Source organism: Rhinolophus hipposideros (genome assembly GCF_964194185.1).
Source record: "Rhinolophus hipposideros genome assembly, chromosome: 7".
NCBI lineage: Eukaryota > Metazoa > Chordata > Mammalia > Chiroptera > Rhinolophidae > Rhinolophus > Rhinolophus hipposideros.
Genome location: NC_138053.1, coordinates 11682893 through 11700297, shown reverse-complemented (window position 1 = coordinate 11700297; position 17405 = coordinate 11682893). Strand labels below are relative to the sequence as shown.

Sequence of the window (17405 nt, the reverse complement as noted above, 5' to 3'; positions counted from 1 at the left end):
CATGTGGGTCTTTAAAGTTCCATTGTTTATGACCACTCAATCCCTACTCCACATGTGAATTACTTTACACTCTTTTGTTTTATTACTAAAATAGGAGAATCTAAGAATTTCCTTAAAATAGTTGCATTCACAATTCTCAAGTCAAAAGTAGACTTGTGGAATATTCTATCTGAAAATAATATATAGTGGTTGTTACAATTATATGTATATTACCAGACAGAATTTTAATTATTCTCAGATAAATGTTGAATAAGTGATGATGCTGGTATAAATAATTCATTTTAAATAGAAAATAATAAGGAATACCTTTGTAAGGTTGTAATCAGGGAGAGATTTGTATGAGACTTCATACTCAAAAATGGGTGTCACAGGACCCATTCTAATGTATGTATGGAGGCTTCTCCACACCAACAAACAATTCTCAAACACCAGCAAGGTGTCTGAGAATTCAACTCAGTTAGGACATTGTCTACCCAGAGATAGAATCAGATTGCACAGGTTAAAGGGCTCAGTCCCACAAGAATTGCCCTCCACTTTAGATGCCAGTCACAAGCCTAGGTTGTTACCTGTACTTCTGACCAAGTGGCTATAAATCAGAGGTTCTCACAACCCCCTTCTCGTGTTCAGTTAATTTACTGGAACAGTCACTAGATTACCAATTTCTTACAATGGATATTAAAGGATACAAATCAATAGCCAGATGAAGGGATATATAGGACGAGGTCCTAAAGCAAGGAACTTCTGGCCTCGTGGAGTTTGGGGCCTGGCAAGGTGGTACATGGAAGCATTCTGGTTCCCCAAAATGGAAGCTCTCCAAAAAGGAGGGAAAGGAACCCATGAGCTGTCCTCCTGGGTCTTTATGGAGGCTTCATTATATAGTCATGATTGCCTAAGTCATTGGCCATTGGCAATTGAATTCGATCCCCAGCCACTTCCCCAGGGGCTGCAACTGAAAGTTCCAAACCTCTAATCACAAGGTGAGTTCTCCTGGCAACCAGCTCCCACCCTTGTTATCCAAAAGTGACCTCATTAATGTAACAAAACACCTTTATCACTCTCAACACAGGAGATTCCAAGGGTTTTGGGAGCTGTGAGCCAGGAACTGTGTATGAAGACCAAATGTCATAAATCACAGTATTGCAGTGCTGAAAAATGCTTTTCGCATTCATGGAAGAGTAGAACATTCTAATTCATGCTCCTTTAGTATCTTTTGTCCTATTAAGTATCTCTGGATCTAGAGATTAATACTGCATCTTCTTAAATGTTTAGTATTTGCCCTTTCCTCCCTTCAAGATGCTGTAATACCTTTTCTTATACTGCTTTTATTTAGTGGTCCTAGAACTGGAAATCCTTTGATAAAGGATTAACACAGTTTCACTTATTGCTCACAGGAATCATTCTGGCTTTGTGGTGAAAATTTACTTAAGTTGAGGGTGGTGGGCATAGGAGCAGGGGTAGATACAGAGAGATCAGAGTATTTAGAGTATGGAGGGGAGTACGGTAGATGGAAAATACTAACCTTTCAAGTTATAATTTAGCATTTATAGAGCTTATTGTTAAGTAATTCAAAATAAAGATAATTGTCTGTATTCTTCCTGTTTTTTTTAAGTATTATAGCTTTTGATGAAATGATTGAGCCATACAGACTTCATGAAGATGATAAAGAGCAAGATATTGCAGATAAAATGAAAGAAGATGAACCATGGCGAATAACAGATAATGAGCTTGAACTTTATAAGACCAAGGTATTCTTTTCATTAACCTACCATGTGATTTTTTTTTAAATACTTGAGATATAAGTATCAAGAGCTGCAATTTGTTATGGGGGTAACCAGTTGTGTAAATTAAATCCACTTTAAGTTGGATTTATACATGGACAGTGCAAAGAATTAATTTTTTAAAATTAGGGAACAGACTTTTATTACATCAAAATTATTTTGGTTTCTCTCTGTCTACTTACAGTTTTATGAACCACACTAGATATTCAAATGGTCTAGGAGTGACTTTGTCCATTTCATTTCAGACACACCGGCAGATCAGGTTAAATGAATTACTAAAGGAACATTCAAGCACAGCGAATATCATTGTCATGTAAGTAATACTTGTACTAAGATTTTCGTAGGTATTCACTTTATAATAATGCAATTAGGATTGATTCCTATGCCAAGTACATATCTATTTAAACCCATAATGAATTAGTAGTTGAAAGGAGGAAAAAAACTAACTTTAAAATATACTTGAAGCATATGGAGGAATTATTGAAAGTAGGGGGAAAGAAAAACAAAAATCTTAAGCTTATATGAATCTTTTTTATCATAACAGTTTATTCTGAAATTTTTCCTTTATTCTTATCCCCACCTTTTAAAATTATTTTTAGCTTTGGAAACACTGTAGCCTAGCCATCAAGTATGTGTGGGGTACAAGGGTCCAAAGTTAAAATATGGACCCCAGGCAGCTTCCTCATAGAAATAACCACATAAAGTTACCTGGAGGATTACATGTAAAAAATGGCTCCTGGCTGAAGCCCACCCCATGTTCCCACACGCAAACTTCCCAGACAGACACACCGTCCCTGCATTGAATATAGATGCTGAAGCTCATTCGGGCTTTTCCTCTACTGAACCATCTTAGCTAGGTGTTACTTGAACCCAAATTTTCTCAGTCCTGGAGCCTGCGTTCCTAAGTAGGTAAGGAAAGCTCATGCCTTCAATAACGTGCCAAAATGAACACAAAGACTTGTTGTTTTAATTAGCAATAAACATTTAATACACCAGAAAATTTCAAGTTTTGCTGATGATCAAGTATCTGTAATGGAAAATGCTAAAACAGAAATTTAGAAATACTCTATAGAGCAATTGGTCCCTACTACCAGTACCTACAAATAGAAATGAAAGCCGACAGAGATGAGAAGATAAAAATTAATATGTAGAGTTAATTATGTTTGAATTTCATTTATCCATATATCCACTTTCTAAGTTTATCCAAGTTTTCACTTTCTAAATTCAGATGGAAACTTTATTTTCTCCTAAAAGAATTCCATACTTATTGATGAAGGGGAAATCTAGGGTTTAGTGTTAGATACCAAATGTTATGGTTTATAGAAATATTTATTTGCTGTTATGAAAAAATATTTTAAAATCTTGTTCAAACTTAAAAAAAAAAGAATTAGTGTTATGGCAGTATAATAGTAGTTGCTATAGTATAGGCAGAATTTCCCCACACTTAAGAATATTCTACAACTGTAATTTTTAGTTATTGTTATTCTGATTTAATTTATAATTTTTATTACATTTTGTTCTTCTCAACTTAAATGCATTGCTTCCTTTCCTTTCTCCTTTTGATACCAGGAGTCTCCCAGTTGCACGAAAAGGTGCTGTGTCTAGCGCTCTCTATATGGCATGGTTAGAAGTGCTCTCTAAGGACCTACCACCAATTCTCCTAGTCCGTGGGAATCATCAGAGCGTCCTTACCTTCTATTCTTAAATGTGCTACACAGTGGACAGCTCTTCAGATGGTACTTCAGTGCCTAGTGAAGTAACTGAAATCTTCAGCAACACGTTAACATCACGATGGCGAACTGTGACTTTTCTCTCACTATTTCGTTAATTTGAAAGCACACCGGAAGTTGCTCCATTGGTCTGTGCATGGAGACTTCAGTTTTAGTCAATAATGTATCTCAGTCTTAATGATTCCTTGTTGGACTGAAGCTCATGAGCGTCAGGTTTTCCTTTGCTACTTGAATAGCAATAAAAGTGTGTTATTTTTTGATTGATGAAAGGAGTACAAAAAGCCTTTAGCCTTGAGGTGCCTTCTGAAAAATAACCAAATTTCATCCATATATACTCTTTTATAAATTTATAGAATGTCAGACTTTGCCTTCAGCTATTTTTATTTCTAGTCTCTTCCACCTTAAAATAAAGTGGACACTGCTTTTCTTCCATTCACCAATTAGTGTTGAGTACTGTATGTTTCCTATCATTTTTGAAAAGGTTAGATATTAAAGGTAAGAATTAGGGCAAGTTAATGAAAAATGCAAAAAAAAAAAAAAAATGGGAACCAAAAAGTGACCCCAAGTTTAGGTTCTTATGAGTATGTATAAATGTAGCTCTAGGGAAAAAAGGCCCAATAAACCTTTTTGTTGTTGTTGTTAAACTTCTCAGTGGCTCTTTTTATCTTTATTTGATTATTTCTTGAAACCTTAGTGAATGTTGAAGATTTATCCAATACTTCTATATACCATACTGAAAAACCGTATTGCCATTCTTTAATGGTAAAAATCATTAAGATCATTTATATTTATTAGAAGAGAGATCTGTCCTAAGTTAAAAGTTTTCCTCAAATCTGAGGGACTTTTAAGAAATGCTAAAAAAAATTTTGGAGGAAAATTAGACAAAGCTATGCCATTTTATAGAATATTTCAATAAACACTACATGGAATTTCACTATATTCTTTTTAAATCATTAAAATAATGTCTCATCAAATGGTTAAATGGACCACTGGTTTCTCAGTGAAATGTTTTTAGGCTTAATTCATTCAGTTGTCAAGTACACTTAGTCTTAATTAATATACTCAGGTTTGAACAGATTATTCTGAACATTTAAATTTAATCCATTCTTAATACTTTAAGACTTTTGTGTTAAGAAAAACTGCCACTTTATGCTTTTGAAATGTCTGTTTTGACATCATCGTCTACTAGTACAAATTTGACAGTGCATATGTACTGTTACTACAAGCTTTATATAGTTATTAATGTGAAGTTTTTCAGTTTTTATTCAAGGAAGGATTTCCTAAAAACATTTCAAGGGATATACATCTACATATCTGTGTGTGTATATGTATATGTGTATGTGTATACATTCACAGATGCTTGTGTATATATACAGAGGGTGCCAAAAACATGTATACACATTTTGAGAAAGGAAAAAACTATTAAAATTATTCTCAATATTTACCAATAACAAAAGATGACTATGAGTCATGTTTATACATTTTTTTGGCACCCCTGGTATATAATGACATTTATGTTGCCGGTTTTGCATTTTCCGTGTCTTCCCGAAAATAAGACCTAGAAATAAGACCGGGTCTTATATTAATTTTTGTTCCAAAAGACGCATTAGAGCTGATTGTCCAACTAGGTCTTATTTTCGGGGAAACACAGTAAGTGATGAAGACTCATTAAAGTTTTTTTGTTTTAGAAAATGTAAGTTCAAAATTAGATGGAAAGCTACAAGTTTCCTGGACAACAAGGGTGTTCATTTGAAGAGCATGTAACATAAAGCAGTTATCCAGTTAGAAAAAGGGGAACATTTTATCTAAAGTGCTGTTCAGTGGGTTCCTTGGTATGTTTCAGTGGTGAAGAATTTTTGTAGGTTTTCATGAATCATGATAGAAAGCTATAAAATTACTACTGTTGTCAATAGTGCAGTATTTTTGCTGCAGGAGTATGAACTAAATATAAATATGGAGACCTGATAATAATTTTGAATTCAGAATAATAAAACAATTTTTTTGTTATTTTTTTCTACATTATAATTCATAGCGTTGTTCCATTTATGGCAGGTTTTGTAGTGTTTTGGGGTAAAGACAGTAGAAATGCCACATTTTCAGGAAACAATATCATGTTTGAACTTTTAAAATGAATAATAGGGCATGAACTGAGTGCTGCTATATTGAAATGTGCACAGGTACACTTACTTTTTTTTAAGTTTTTCCCATTCAGGAAAACAATGTGATCTGTACTGCAGGAACCAAATGTCATGCATCATACATATGTGTATAAAGTACATAAAATATATCTAAATATGCATAATGGGGGGAGGGTAATATTGTCTGTGAAATAATGTATGAAGCTTTTCACTTTAAAAAAACGTATTACTTTTACTTAACGCTAGACACCAGCTCAAAATTTTCAAGGTTATTGTAGTGCTTTAATAAATTTAAATAATTCTTAGAGATGCTAGCTTGTGTTGAAGCTATTCTCTATTTTATTTATGCTGAATTTGATTATTTTAATGCCAATTTTTTCCCTAAATCATTGGTGATAACTTGGAAACAAATAATTATGCAATGACATTTGACAGTTCATTATTCATATAGGTAAAAATTAAGTGGGTTTAGAGAAAATGGTGGTGTTAAGCTGATTATAAATGGTTGATTAAATCAAATATTTATTTGTTACATTTTTTTCTTTTGTATTTTAGGTTCTTTTACATTCTTTTTATATGCTTTCTGACAGTACATATTTTTAAAGACTATGGAAATAATTTAAAGATTTGAGCTCTGGTGGCTGTTTACTAAGTTTGAAAATGTAATATTTTGATAATACTGTACTATAACTGTCCCACAAATGCTTTTCTAATGTTTTAACATTGAGTATTGCAGTTGCTGCTTTGTACAGAGGTTACTGCAATAAAGGAAGTGGATTCATTAAAACTATTTAATGTCTACTCATATTTTATCTCTTATAAATCTGTCAACTTTGTGACTTAACCTCATATACATAATTATTAATGTGTGAGGTTTTTTAAAATTTTTTTATTAGTCTCACGTACCCAAGACAAAGTAATACTTAGACGATTATCATTTATATTCCTCACACTGTGTGAACCCCCCCACCCCCATCCACAATCCGTCCGACATCGCACAGAGCCATTACACTTCCAGATGTGTGAGTTTTTTTAATGGCTTTCACCTTAATGATTTCGCTTTTTAAATTCTGCGTTATCTACCTTTGGGCCAAATCATGCATTTATGAATGAGGAAACTAGAAGATTAAATGTCCCTGTATACAATCTATTCTGTTCTTCCTAAAATTTTTGACTAAGCTGATTGACAATTTTACAAAGCGAGAAATTTTTTACAAATGAGAAATTTTCACTTTCTCATTTGAATATTATAGTAAGTGTGTTATAGATATGCAGACAGCTACCGTGTTTCCCCGAAAATAAGACTTAGCCGGGCAATCAGCTCTAATGCGTCTTTTGGAGCAAAAATTAATATAAGACCCGGTCTTATTTTACTATAAATATAAGACCGGGTCTTATAATGTAATATAATATAAGACCAGGTCTTGTATTAATTTTTGCTCCAAAAGACGCATTAGAGCTGATTGCCCGGCTAGGTCTTATTTTCAGGGAAACAGTATTTATCCCACTTTTAAGAAAGTAGCATGGAGCAGTGTAGGGAGTTCCCCAAGGTCATGTAAATCAAGGAAGGATGTTGGCTTAGAGCCCAAGTCTTTCAACTTCAGGCATGTCTACTACCCATTTGCTGCTGCATGGGCCATATCTTAGAGGATGGGCTAGATTGGTCATTTCCAAACTTTCTATACAGTTAGAAGAATACAGATTAAAGGCTGCTTTAATAGATCTGAAACAAAATATATGTGTCCATTGTATGATCTTTGCTTCATGCTCATTCTCCAATAAGCTATTATTCAGGCCAGTTCACTCACTGCTTTGGGGAGTTAAAAGAGAATTCAAAGGCAACTCTGGCATTTTGTAATATTAGAGCATCCAACAGTTTTCCAAGTAGGAATGTATTATAATACATCTTTGAGCCCCATGTAGGGTCAGAGCAAATTGTTGGTAGTTTAATGTTTAACTGTTGGAGTAAATATGTCACAAGCCCTATGATATATTCATCAGAAAGTACTGTTTAATTTAGCTAGTTTGCATCATCGATACACAAAATGTGTTGGTGGGTTAACAAATTTGAATCTGTTTTTTGTAGATTATGAAAATACCTAAAGATCCAAGTCTCATTGCTCCACAGAATATGGAGGCAGTGATTGTAGACCTGTTTCACATGTGTGACAGGCATTTCGTTTCAGATAGGCTGCTAAATGGTAGTATTCAGAACTTCGGCCCATTTTCCCCCCTTGAAACTACCATTGAATTTTGTTAGACAAAGTAAGAGTTAGAAACTATTTTTTAGGGGAAATATGAAGGCCTCTGAATTTGTCATCTATTGTGCAGCCCTCTTGTGGCTGCTGTCCTCACAGATCAGGAACCGATTCGCAAAAATGATGGTGTCTTGTCAACTAGTTCCACTTTCCTAGGATATGAATGCAAATTACCAACATAATTCTGTCCACAGCTACAAATGGAAATAAACTTACTTTTTTGATCCACAGAATAGGATCAGTGATCCATGGATATGCAAAAGCAAAGGACCCTGACTTTGGTACTTGCCCGAATTTCATTAGCATACTGCTGAAGCATTTGGGATGGGAAATTAGGGAGATTTTGTCTTAGAAGTGTTATCCAGTCTAAAGAAGGGAAACAGTTTGCAGGGTAATTTTATATCCAACTCTTATATTTCTAATAACAGATATACCAAGAAAAAGTTTTAAAATTAAGACGGCATTGGTTTTGATTTTTATATGGTACTCATAAAGGCATATAAGAACTGTAAGATACCATTATACTTGCTCTTTGACATTGTAAATAAAATGAAGCCCCAATTACGCCATTTGTCACGCAGGGGACCCTGCTCGCTGCGCCATTTGTCGTGCAGGGTCTCAGCTCCCACTCCCCGCCCAAGAACGCAGGACATGGTAAGGCCAAAAAGGAACACCCACGGAGCCATAGGCAGGGGAATCATATCACTATATTCTCACCAGCGGCATCCACCTCTCTGCAATCCGCTCTTGCTAGCCCCCATTCTTTCTGCTAGCGTAGCCACAGCCGTTATATTAGTGGCCAGTGGCTTATGGGTTACAGCTGACGGCCAACTAGCCACAGCTGATGGCCATCTGATCACAGTTGATGGCCATTTACTACCCGAGCCAGCACCTTTCTATGTGAGGCCGAGAGCCTGGAAACTGTTTTTTGGGGTTTTGTCCCCACACCATTTTTAAAGGAAGTAGTCACAATTTGAAAAGCAGCAAGCTTTAGAAGTTCACTTGAATGACCAATAAGCCACAGGTTTCAAGCCCACACCATTTTTAAAGGAAGTAGTCACAATTTGAAAAGCAGCAAGCTTTAGAAGTTCTCTTGAATGACCAATAAGCCACAGGTTTCAAGCCCACATGTTACTAGTTAAGAAATTTAAAAGATGACAATTTGGGGATGGGGGTGTCAGCGGTAGGATGGAAAGTTATGCTCTAAGAAAAGAGGTTCATAGACTGTGAAAGATTTGCCTCTTTATCACTAAAAGTTTTGCTGTCATCCCGAAAAACTGAATTGTGAATGGGAGTCAGTTATTTTTCTTTCTAAATTTTTAAATCTGTTAATCATAATCGGCATCTTCTATTAGTTACGTGGTACCGATCTCAGAGATACAACCTACAGCTTTCAGTCAATCTATTTCTTGAGCTTTTCCATTAATATTTTGTTTACTGCCTATGAACCTGTGAGTTTAGCATTGTTGACATAAACTTCACACACGGGGTTTTTTTAAAAAAATTGATGGAAAGGAAGCACAGGTGTGTTATTTATTGAAACACTAACTAGAACAGTGGTTTTCATTTGCATTGGAATCACCTGGAGGGTTGGTGCAAACATACTTGATTCCTGCCAGACAATCTCTGTTCTGAGTTCAATTGCTCCCCTTCACATACGTATGCACACTACTTCTCAGTATAACCCTCCCTCTATGTTTGCCTTTGTCTTTAACCATCTATGCCTTTTCTATCAAGTTTCTTCCACAGGCTCCTCTCACACTAGCTGCAAATTCTAATAATGACCTCCCAAACTCATCAGTGTTTTCCATTTATATTACTTAGATCTCGATCAGTGGCAGGAGTAGAACCCTAAGCAACTTAACCGAAAAAGAAAGTCCTGGAAGACAACTGGGTTCTGGAACTCAAGTTAGTGTAGGCAGAGACTCAGAACTGTGTCATCAGGGCTCTGTCCATACCTTTCCTTCTCGCTGGTTTCCCTCCCTGGGCTGGACTCGATTCTTCAAGTAAGCTGTCTCCATGCACTGTGCTCAGTGGCGTCTGGAAAAACCATGCTCTATCCCAGTATTACTAGTTCAGCAACCTCTGTAGTTACAAAAAAAAAAAAAAAAAAAAAGGTACGTTAGCAACAAAAGTAACATTTGTCAGGAGCCATATCCTCTCCTTTAGGGTTGTCCTTGCAGTCTGGGGTTTATGCAGCCCAGGAAATTAGGGAAGGGCCTCAGATCTTCGGTCACTATGCTAGTTGCTGCTCCAGGTGCTGGGTTGCCCAGGTTCCAGCAATTGATTCAAAGGGGAACAGTTCTGCAGGCCAAACCTGGGCTACCATCCTCTTTACTAGGTTCCCAAATCTCGGCAGCTCAATGCTTACTAGCCACTCCCCTCCCCATGGTCCACCCCAGCCCAATAGCTGCTCAGTCATGCCCAACTCAAAGCCTATGTTCAGTTTAGCAGAGCGTTCCTGATCCCCTTGTCTGCAGCAGCTCCATTTGCAGCTCTTCCCTTGTCCTTTCTCCTTAGGACACTGTCTCTCTGGAACTGACTCCCACACCAGGGGGCAGCCTCTTCCCAACCCGGGAACAAGACCCAGCCTTTATTCTCCTTCCCCTTTCCTTGACAATGGGCCTTCATGACCCACAGGAAAATGCAGAAAAACTCAGCCAATAGGCTGTAGATCACAGAAGTGTCTGTTATTCCTCCAGCACCTAGAAATGCAGTCACCACTTAGAAATGCAGTACCAGTCCTCCCTAACCAAAAGAGACAAAGTACACTTTTTCTAAAGCAATTGAAAATAATCTGGTTAATTTTTCCTATTGTGTTGCATTAAATTCTCAGCACCACACCTTATTACCCTTGAACACCATGCCCAGGCAATGTAACCCAACAAAAGCTTTAAGAAGTATACTGCAGGATCAGCTTCTTTGGGGGAAGACATTAGCACCCAGACTAAAGTGAGAGGGAGCCAGTGGGCATTGGTGGCATCGGTACCAGATACCGATACTATCTGGCATCGGTACCAGATAGGAGGGCTCAAGTGAGATGACGGGAGGGAGGGATTGAACCAAGTAAGGAGCAGAAAGAACAGAAAGTTTAGATGCAGAAAACATTGAGAGAATTAAAAAGCAATAATTTACACTACTCACAAAAATTAAATTCAAATGGATTAAAGACTTAAATATAAAACCTGAAGCCATAAAACTCCTAGATGAAAACAGGAATAAAGCTCCTTGACATTGGCCTTGGAAATGATTTTTTGGATATGACACCTGAAGCACAAGCAACAAAAGCAAAAACAAACAACTGGGATTACATAAAACAAAAAATCTTCTACACAGCAAAAGAAATCATCAACAAAGTGAAAAGATAACCTTCGGAACCGGAAAAAATATCTGCATACCATGTCTGATAAGGGGTTAATATCCAAAATATATAAACAACTCCTATAGCTCAATAGCAAACACACACACACACACACACACACACAAATAACCCAACTGAAAAAAAGGCAAAGGACCTGAATAGGCATTTCTCCAAAGAACATATACAAATGGCCAACAGGTACATGAAAATATGCTTGACATCACTAGTCATTAGGGAAATGCAAATTAAAACCACAGTTGAGCTATCGCCTCATGCCTCTTAGAATGACCATCATCAAAAGATGTAATAAAGGGGGTGGGCAGATGGCTCAGTTGGTTAGAGAGGGAGCTCTGAACAACAGGGTTGCCAGTTCGATTCCCACATGGGCCAGTGAGCGCCCTCCACAACTATATTGAGGGACAACGACTGATGGGTCCTGGAAAACATATTGTTCCCCAATATTCCCCAATAAAAACTGAAAAAAGAAGAAAAAATGTAATGAAGGCTGGCTTGGATGTGAAAAATAGTGAACTCGTGTACTGTTGCAGGGATTATAAATTGGTACAGCTACTATGGAAAAATAGAATATAGGTTCTTCAAAAAACTAAAAATATAACAACTACCATGTGATCAATCAATTCCACTTATGGGAATATATCCAAAGGAAATTAAAACACTAACTTGAAAAGGTATCTGCATTCCCATGTTCATAGCAGCATTATTTACAATAGCCAAGACATGAAAACAACCTAAGTGTCCAAATGATGGAGGACTGGATAAAGAAAGTGTGTTGTATATATGCAATGGAATATTATTTCGCCATCAAAAGGAAATCCTACCATTTGTGAAAACATGGATGGATCTTGAAGGTGTTATGCTAAGTGAATAAGTCAGAGAACGCAATACTGTATGATCTCACTATATGTGGAATTAAAAAAAACACAGAAAAAGATATCAGACTTCTGTTTAGAGGTGGGGGGAGGGGATTTGAGGGAGATGGTCAAAAAGTACTAATTTCCAGTTATAAGATGTAAGTACTAGGAATGTAATGTACACATGATGATTGTAGCTAACACTGAGGTATGATATATAGGAAAGTTGTTAAGAAAGTCAGTCCCAAGAGTTCTCATCACAAGGAGGAAATTTTTTCTTCTTCTTTCTTTTCTTTTTATTGTATATATATGAGAAGATGGATGTTAAGTGAACCTATTGTAATCATTTCACAATATATGTAAATCAAACCATCATGCCATACACCTTAAACTTATATAAAAACGTCAATTATTTCTCAATAAACTCAGGAGAAAAACAGACAATAAGATGTAGTATGGATAGGAGGAGACTGGGGGAAGAGATGAAGATGACATCAAGGTTTCTGGCTTGGGCCAGGCATAGATGCTGAAATTGCTGAGGCAGGAAGTTGAGCAGATTTGAGGGAAGGTGTGCATGTGGGAGGGGGACAAAAGAACCTGTTTAGAATATGAGTTAAAGATACAGTTTCTGGAACCCAACATGACAACTAGTTATTGAACCACTGAAATAATTTACCAATAAAACCATAGGGACTAGAGCCTTCTTTGGAGACTGTACTTAAATTATGTGCAGTTCAGTTCATGGTTACTGTTTACTTAAGCTTTCTGTTTCTTGCTGTGTCAGTTATAATAATCTTTCATTACATGTTAATCCGTATGCATTGAAATTTTTTAGCAATTAGGTAGTGCATACTTTCATAGTTTCAAATTTTATATACATAATATATTCTTTTCTTTTTTACATTTTTTTCCTCATTTCTTGATTGGATTTCTTTCTGTTCCCTACATGAGACACATTTTTGGATTTATTTATCACTTCCATTAATTTTCTCAGGTGTCATGGCTAAAGAATCAAATACAGAGAAGCAGTGCTTTATATTTTAATTCTCCCCCTCATGAGATGTGACCTAAATCACATGGAATGCTTTTTCCCATACTCCCAAAAAAATATACTTTAAGATATCAATGGATGGAAATATATTCATCAATTTACAAAAGACACCACTATCTTTTAAATAGTAGTCTGTAGAAAAAGGAAAATTTGTGCTCGTATCAACAACAGGTTTAACTATTTCAAAACATCGGGGAGATCCAAGATGGCAGAGTAGATAAACACTGTGCCTGCTTCCTTCTGTGAACAAATTAAAATTACAACTAAATTATAGAACAATCAATCTGGAGAACCATCTGAAGTCTGGCTGAACAGAAGTTTTATAATTAAGGGTACAAAGAAAAAACCACGTCGAGACTGGTAGGAGGGGCAGAGACACAGAACTGGCTAAGCCCAAACCTCCGTGTGGCAGTTGAGAACTGAGAGGGATATCTCAGTCACGAAGTTTCCGCCAGAAGAGCAAGAGACCCCAGCCCCACATTGGCCTCCCCAGCCCAGAGTACTGGTGCTGGGAAGATGAGCCCTCACACCATCTGGCTGCGAAAAACATTGGGAATTCCAACCATTCAGGTGGGATGGAAGACGGTGGGAAACCCAGGTGTCCTCTTAAATGGCCTGCACACAGACTCACTCACTCGCAGGCACTCACCTTGGGGTTCAGGAGAGAAACAGTAACTCAGGGGATATCAGAGACATACAGGGGTGGGGGAAGAGCAGACTGAGTTGTGTGACTTCAAGAAAAGGGCTGAAGGACAGTCGGCTGGCGCCATCTTTGCTGCGTTGAACCCGCCTCCTATGCCTATGGCTAAATCTGAATCTGATTGGTCTGATGAGTTCTGCAGCTCCTGCTGACTCTGCATCTGATTGGTCTGGTCAGCTCTATGGCTCTGCCATGCTGACTCAATGGACCCCGCCCACCCAATGCCCCCAATGCCGGAAGCATTTTCTCTGTGAGCCAAGAGGGCTGAATGGATAAGAAAACAAGACCCTTATATATGCTGCCTAGAAGAGAGTCACTTCAGTTTGAAAGACACGCAGACAGAAAGTAAAGGGATGGAAAAAGACATTTCATGAAAACGGTGGGGGGGTGGGGGGATGAGGGGAAGCTGGGGTAGCAATGTTTATACCAGACAAAATAGACTTTAAAACAAAGGCTATAACAAGAGACAAAGAAGGACCAAGTAATTACACTTCTGATTATTTATCCAAAAAAAAAAAAAAACCCAAACATTAATTCAAGGGAACCTGTGCATCCAAACATTCATTGCAGGATTGTTTACAATGGCCAAGATGTGGAGGTAGCCTTGGTGTCTGTCTATGGAAGAATAGACAAAGAGTAGGTGGTACTTATATACAATGGAATATTGCTCAGCTATGGAAGGGAATGGGTCCTTCCCATCTGTGGCGGCATGGATGGGCCTGGAGGGAATTGTGCTGAGTGGAGTATGTCACACAGAGAAAGACAGATGCAATGTGATTTCACTTATATGTGGAATCTAAGGAACAAAATAAACAAATAAAGCAGAAACAAACTCATAGATACAGAGAACATTTTGATGGTTGCCAGATGGGAGGGCAGTTGAGAGTGTGGTGAAAAAAAGGAAAGGGATTAAGAAGCACAAATTGGTTGTTACACAGTAATCATGGGGATGAAGAGTATAGCATAAGGAATATAGTCAATAATATTGTAATAACTATGTATGGAGTCAGCTGGGTACTAGATTTGTTGGGGTGATAGATGGGAGGGGGACAGGACAGGGTGAAAAAGGTGAAGCGATAAAGACATACAAACTGGTAGTTACAAAATAGTCAGGGGGATGTACAGTAAAGCAGAGGGAATACAGTCAGTGATATGGTAACAACTATGTATAGCACCATGTAAAAGACTAATCAGGGGGATCACTTCTTAAATTATATAAATGTCTAACCATATGCTGTACACCTGATGCAATGTACAGCGTGGGGAATATAGTCAATAATATTGTAACAGTGAGGTACAGTGTCAGACGGTTGCTGGACTTATCATGGTGCTCACTTTTTTTGGTATGTAAATGTTGAATAACTATGGTGTGCACCTGCAACTAATATAATGTTGTATATTAGCTGTATTTTTAGAAAAATCTTACAAAAATAAAATATATTTTTTTAAAAAGTTGAAGTAACTCTTTTATTTCTGAAACCATAGCACAAAATCAGCTCCATGGCAGAAAGCTGCACGTTGAGCTCAGGTTGCACAGAGAGCTGACATGTCCTGTTGGATGAACTTCTACTGGAATAGCTGATAAACAAGAGCTATCTCTTGCATTTTTAAAGAAGTGATGAGGGACGCAACAACTCTGTATAGTGCCAGGGGTTACTACACTAATCGAGGGGATCACTGCATAAATTATATAAGTGTCTAACCACTATGCAGTAGTACATGTGAAACTAATATAAAATAATATTGAATGTCAACTGTAACTAAAAAAAATTTTTTTAATTAAATTAAAAGTGTGATGATTAAGAAAGTCACCAGTGAAAGGAATATTATTTTCTGCTTACTACAGGAGACCATGTTTGTGCAGAGAAGTTAAGAAGTTGAGTATAAAACTACTGGAGGGCCTCCCTGTGAGAGGAAGCAGAAGTGTAGACGTGGCTTTCCAGGGACCCTGAGCCCAGTTTCAGTCTGAGTCTGCTGCTGACTGTGATCACAGCCCCTCTAAGCCTTGCTCCTCGACTCTAGGATAAGGATAATACTATCCACTTCAGAGGGGTGTTGTGATATTTTAAATAAGTTAAAATACATAAGCTGGTGGTACATGGAGTGTCCAGTTGATGCGAGCTCTCTGTTCTCCCCCATCTCTCCTGAATTAGGAATCAGAAGATAATGCTCACCAGTCAGGGCATTGTGAATACCTCCATCTTCTTACCACCCAGGATAACCCCTCACCCAATCCTATTGCTGTTTTTCTCTTAAACGTCTCAAATCTCTACCTCTTCCAACCAATAGGTTAGCTATGGTGTCAGTTTGTTTCCAACATGGCCTGACTGGCCATGGCAGGCCTGTTCTAAGCCTAATGAGACAGTAAGGAAAAGTTGGGGATCATGAAGCCAGGGCAGAACAAGAATTCCTGCACCTGGGGAGGTGGCCCCTTGAGTGTTGTTACAGGCCACACCTCTGGGCTCCTCCTTCCTCATCCCCTGAATGTGTTGGATGCATACTTGAGGGACCAGGGACCACCTCAGAGCTCCGTCCACCAACTTGTACCATTATACTGCCCTCCTTTGCACTGTTTCTTTACCAGCTTTTCAGCAAACCCAAGAGAAGTCCACTTAAGCTGAGTCCAAATTATTACCTCTAACTTTATGGATTGGCCAAGATGGATCATATTTTTTTCTTACATAATTGCAAAAAGTTTCTCATTTGTCTCTTTGTTTCCCATATTACATCATTCTGACCAGTCTCCTGACTAAAGTCAGGGTGAAGTTTTTAAAACAAAGATTTGATCGTATCACTCTTCTCTTTAAACCTTCCCCTTCACTCCACATTTCACCCATTTCCAAGTGCTTCAGCATCTTCTGAGTCCTTCATTTTCAGCCATCACTGCCAGTTGCCTTCAACTCTCTACTCCAGCCACTCTAACCATTTGCACAGGGCTCTCTTCTGCAGTAGAACATGCCACTTTCTCTGGCTGTCGGTCTTTGACCTTCCTCTTTAAGAGAAAACTCAAAATCACCTGCTCTGGGAACTTTTCTCTGATGCCACCAGGCTGCATTAGGGGCCCCCCTTCTCTGCTGGGCTCACCCACTTGCCCCTCTTCTAGCCTCACCATCAGGACTCAAGTGACCTTGTTTTGTTCTGTTTTACACCAGTCTGGTGTAGTGGGGGCAGTGACCTTAGACAGGGCTTACAATTTAATGTTGTTGAATGTGTGAGTAAATGAAGGAAGTGAACAAATAAAGTAAGTAACTGATTTGTTTTTTAATCTTATGAACTATGTGATTAATTTTGTTTCCCATTTAACCTTGACCGGTAGGTAAAAAGGACTCTCAGAAGTTTATGGCGGGTATCCAAGGTATTAGGTTTATCCCTGGCTTTTCACACCCTTTCTCTCTCTTATTCCACTCCTACTCCTACTTTTTCAATGATACTATAACATTATTACATTTCTGGAACTGAGTGGTAGTATTGAAACACTTAAAAACTAAATAAATTTGTTTTATCATTGTGGAAAAGC

At 37.7% G+C, this 17405-nt stretch overlaps 1 protein-coding gene across 2 annotated transcripts in view; it reads left to right on the top strand.

Annotated features, from left to right (window-relative positions):
* SLC12A2 (solute carrier family 12 member 2) overlaps positions 1-6436 on the top strand; it is an 86062-nt gene extending 79626 nt beyond the window's left edge. For both annotated transcript variants that reach the window (XM_081054519.1, XM_081054520.1), the window contains 3 exons: positions 1610-1745; positions 2024-2091; positions 3348-6436. In XM_081054519.1, the coding sequence (XP_080910645.1) occupies positions 1610-1745; positions 2024-2091; positions 3348-3483 (340 nt within the window). In that variant the 3' untranslated portion in view covers positions 3484-6436. The remainder of the gene's footprint in view (positions 1-1609; positions 1746-2023; positions 2092-3347) is intronic.
* The last annotated feature ends 10969 nt before the right edge of the window (positions 6437-17405 follow it).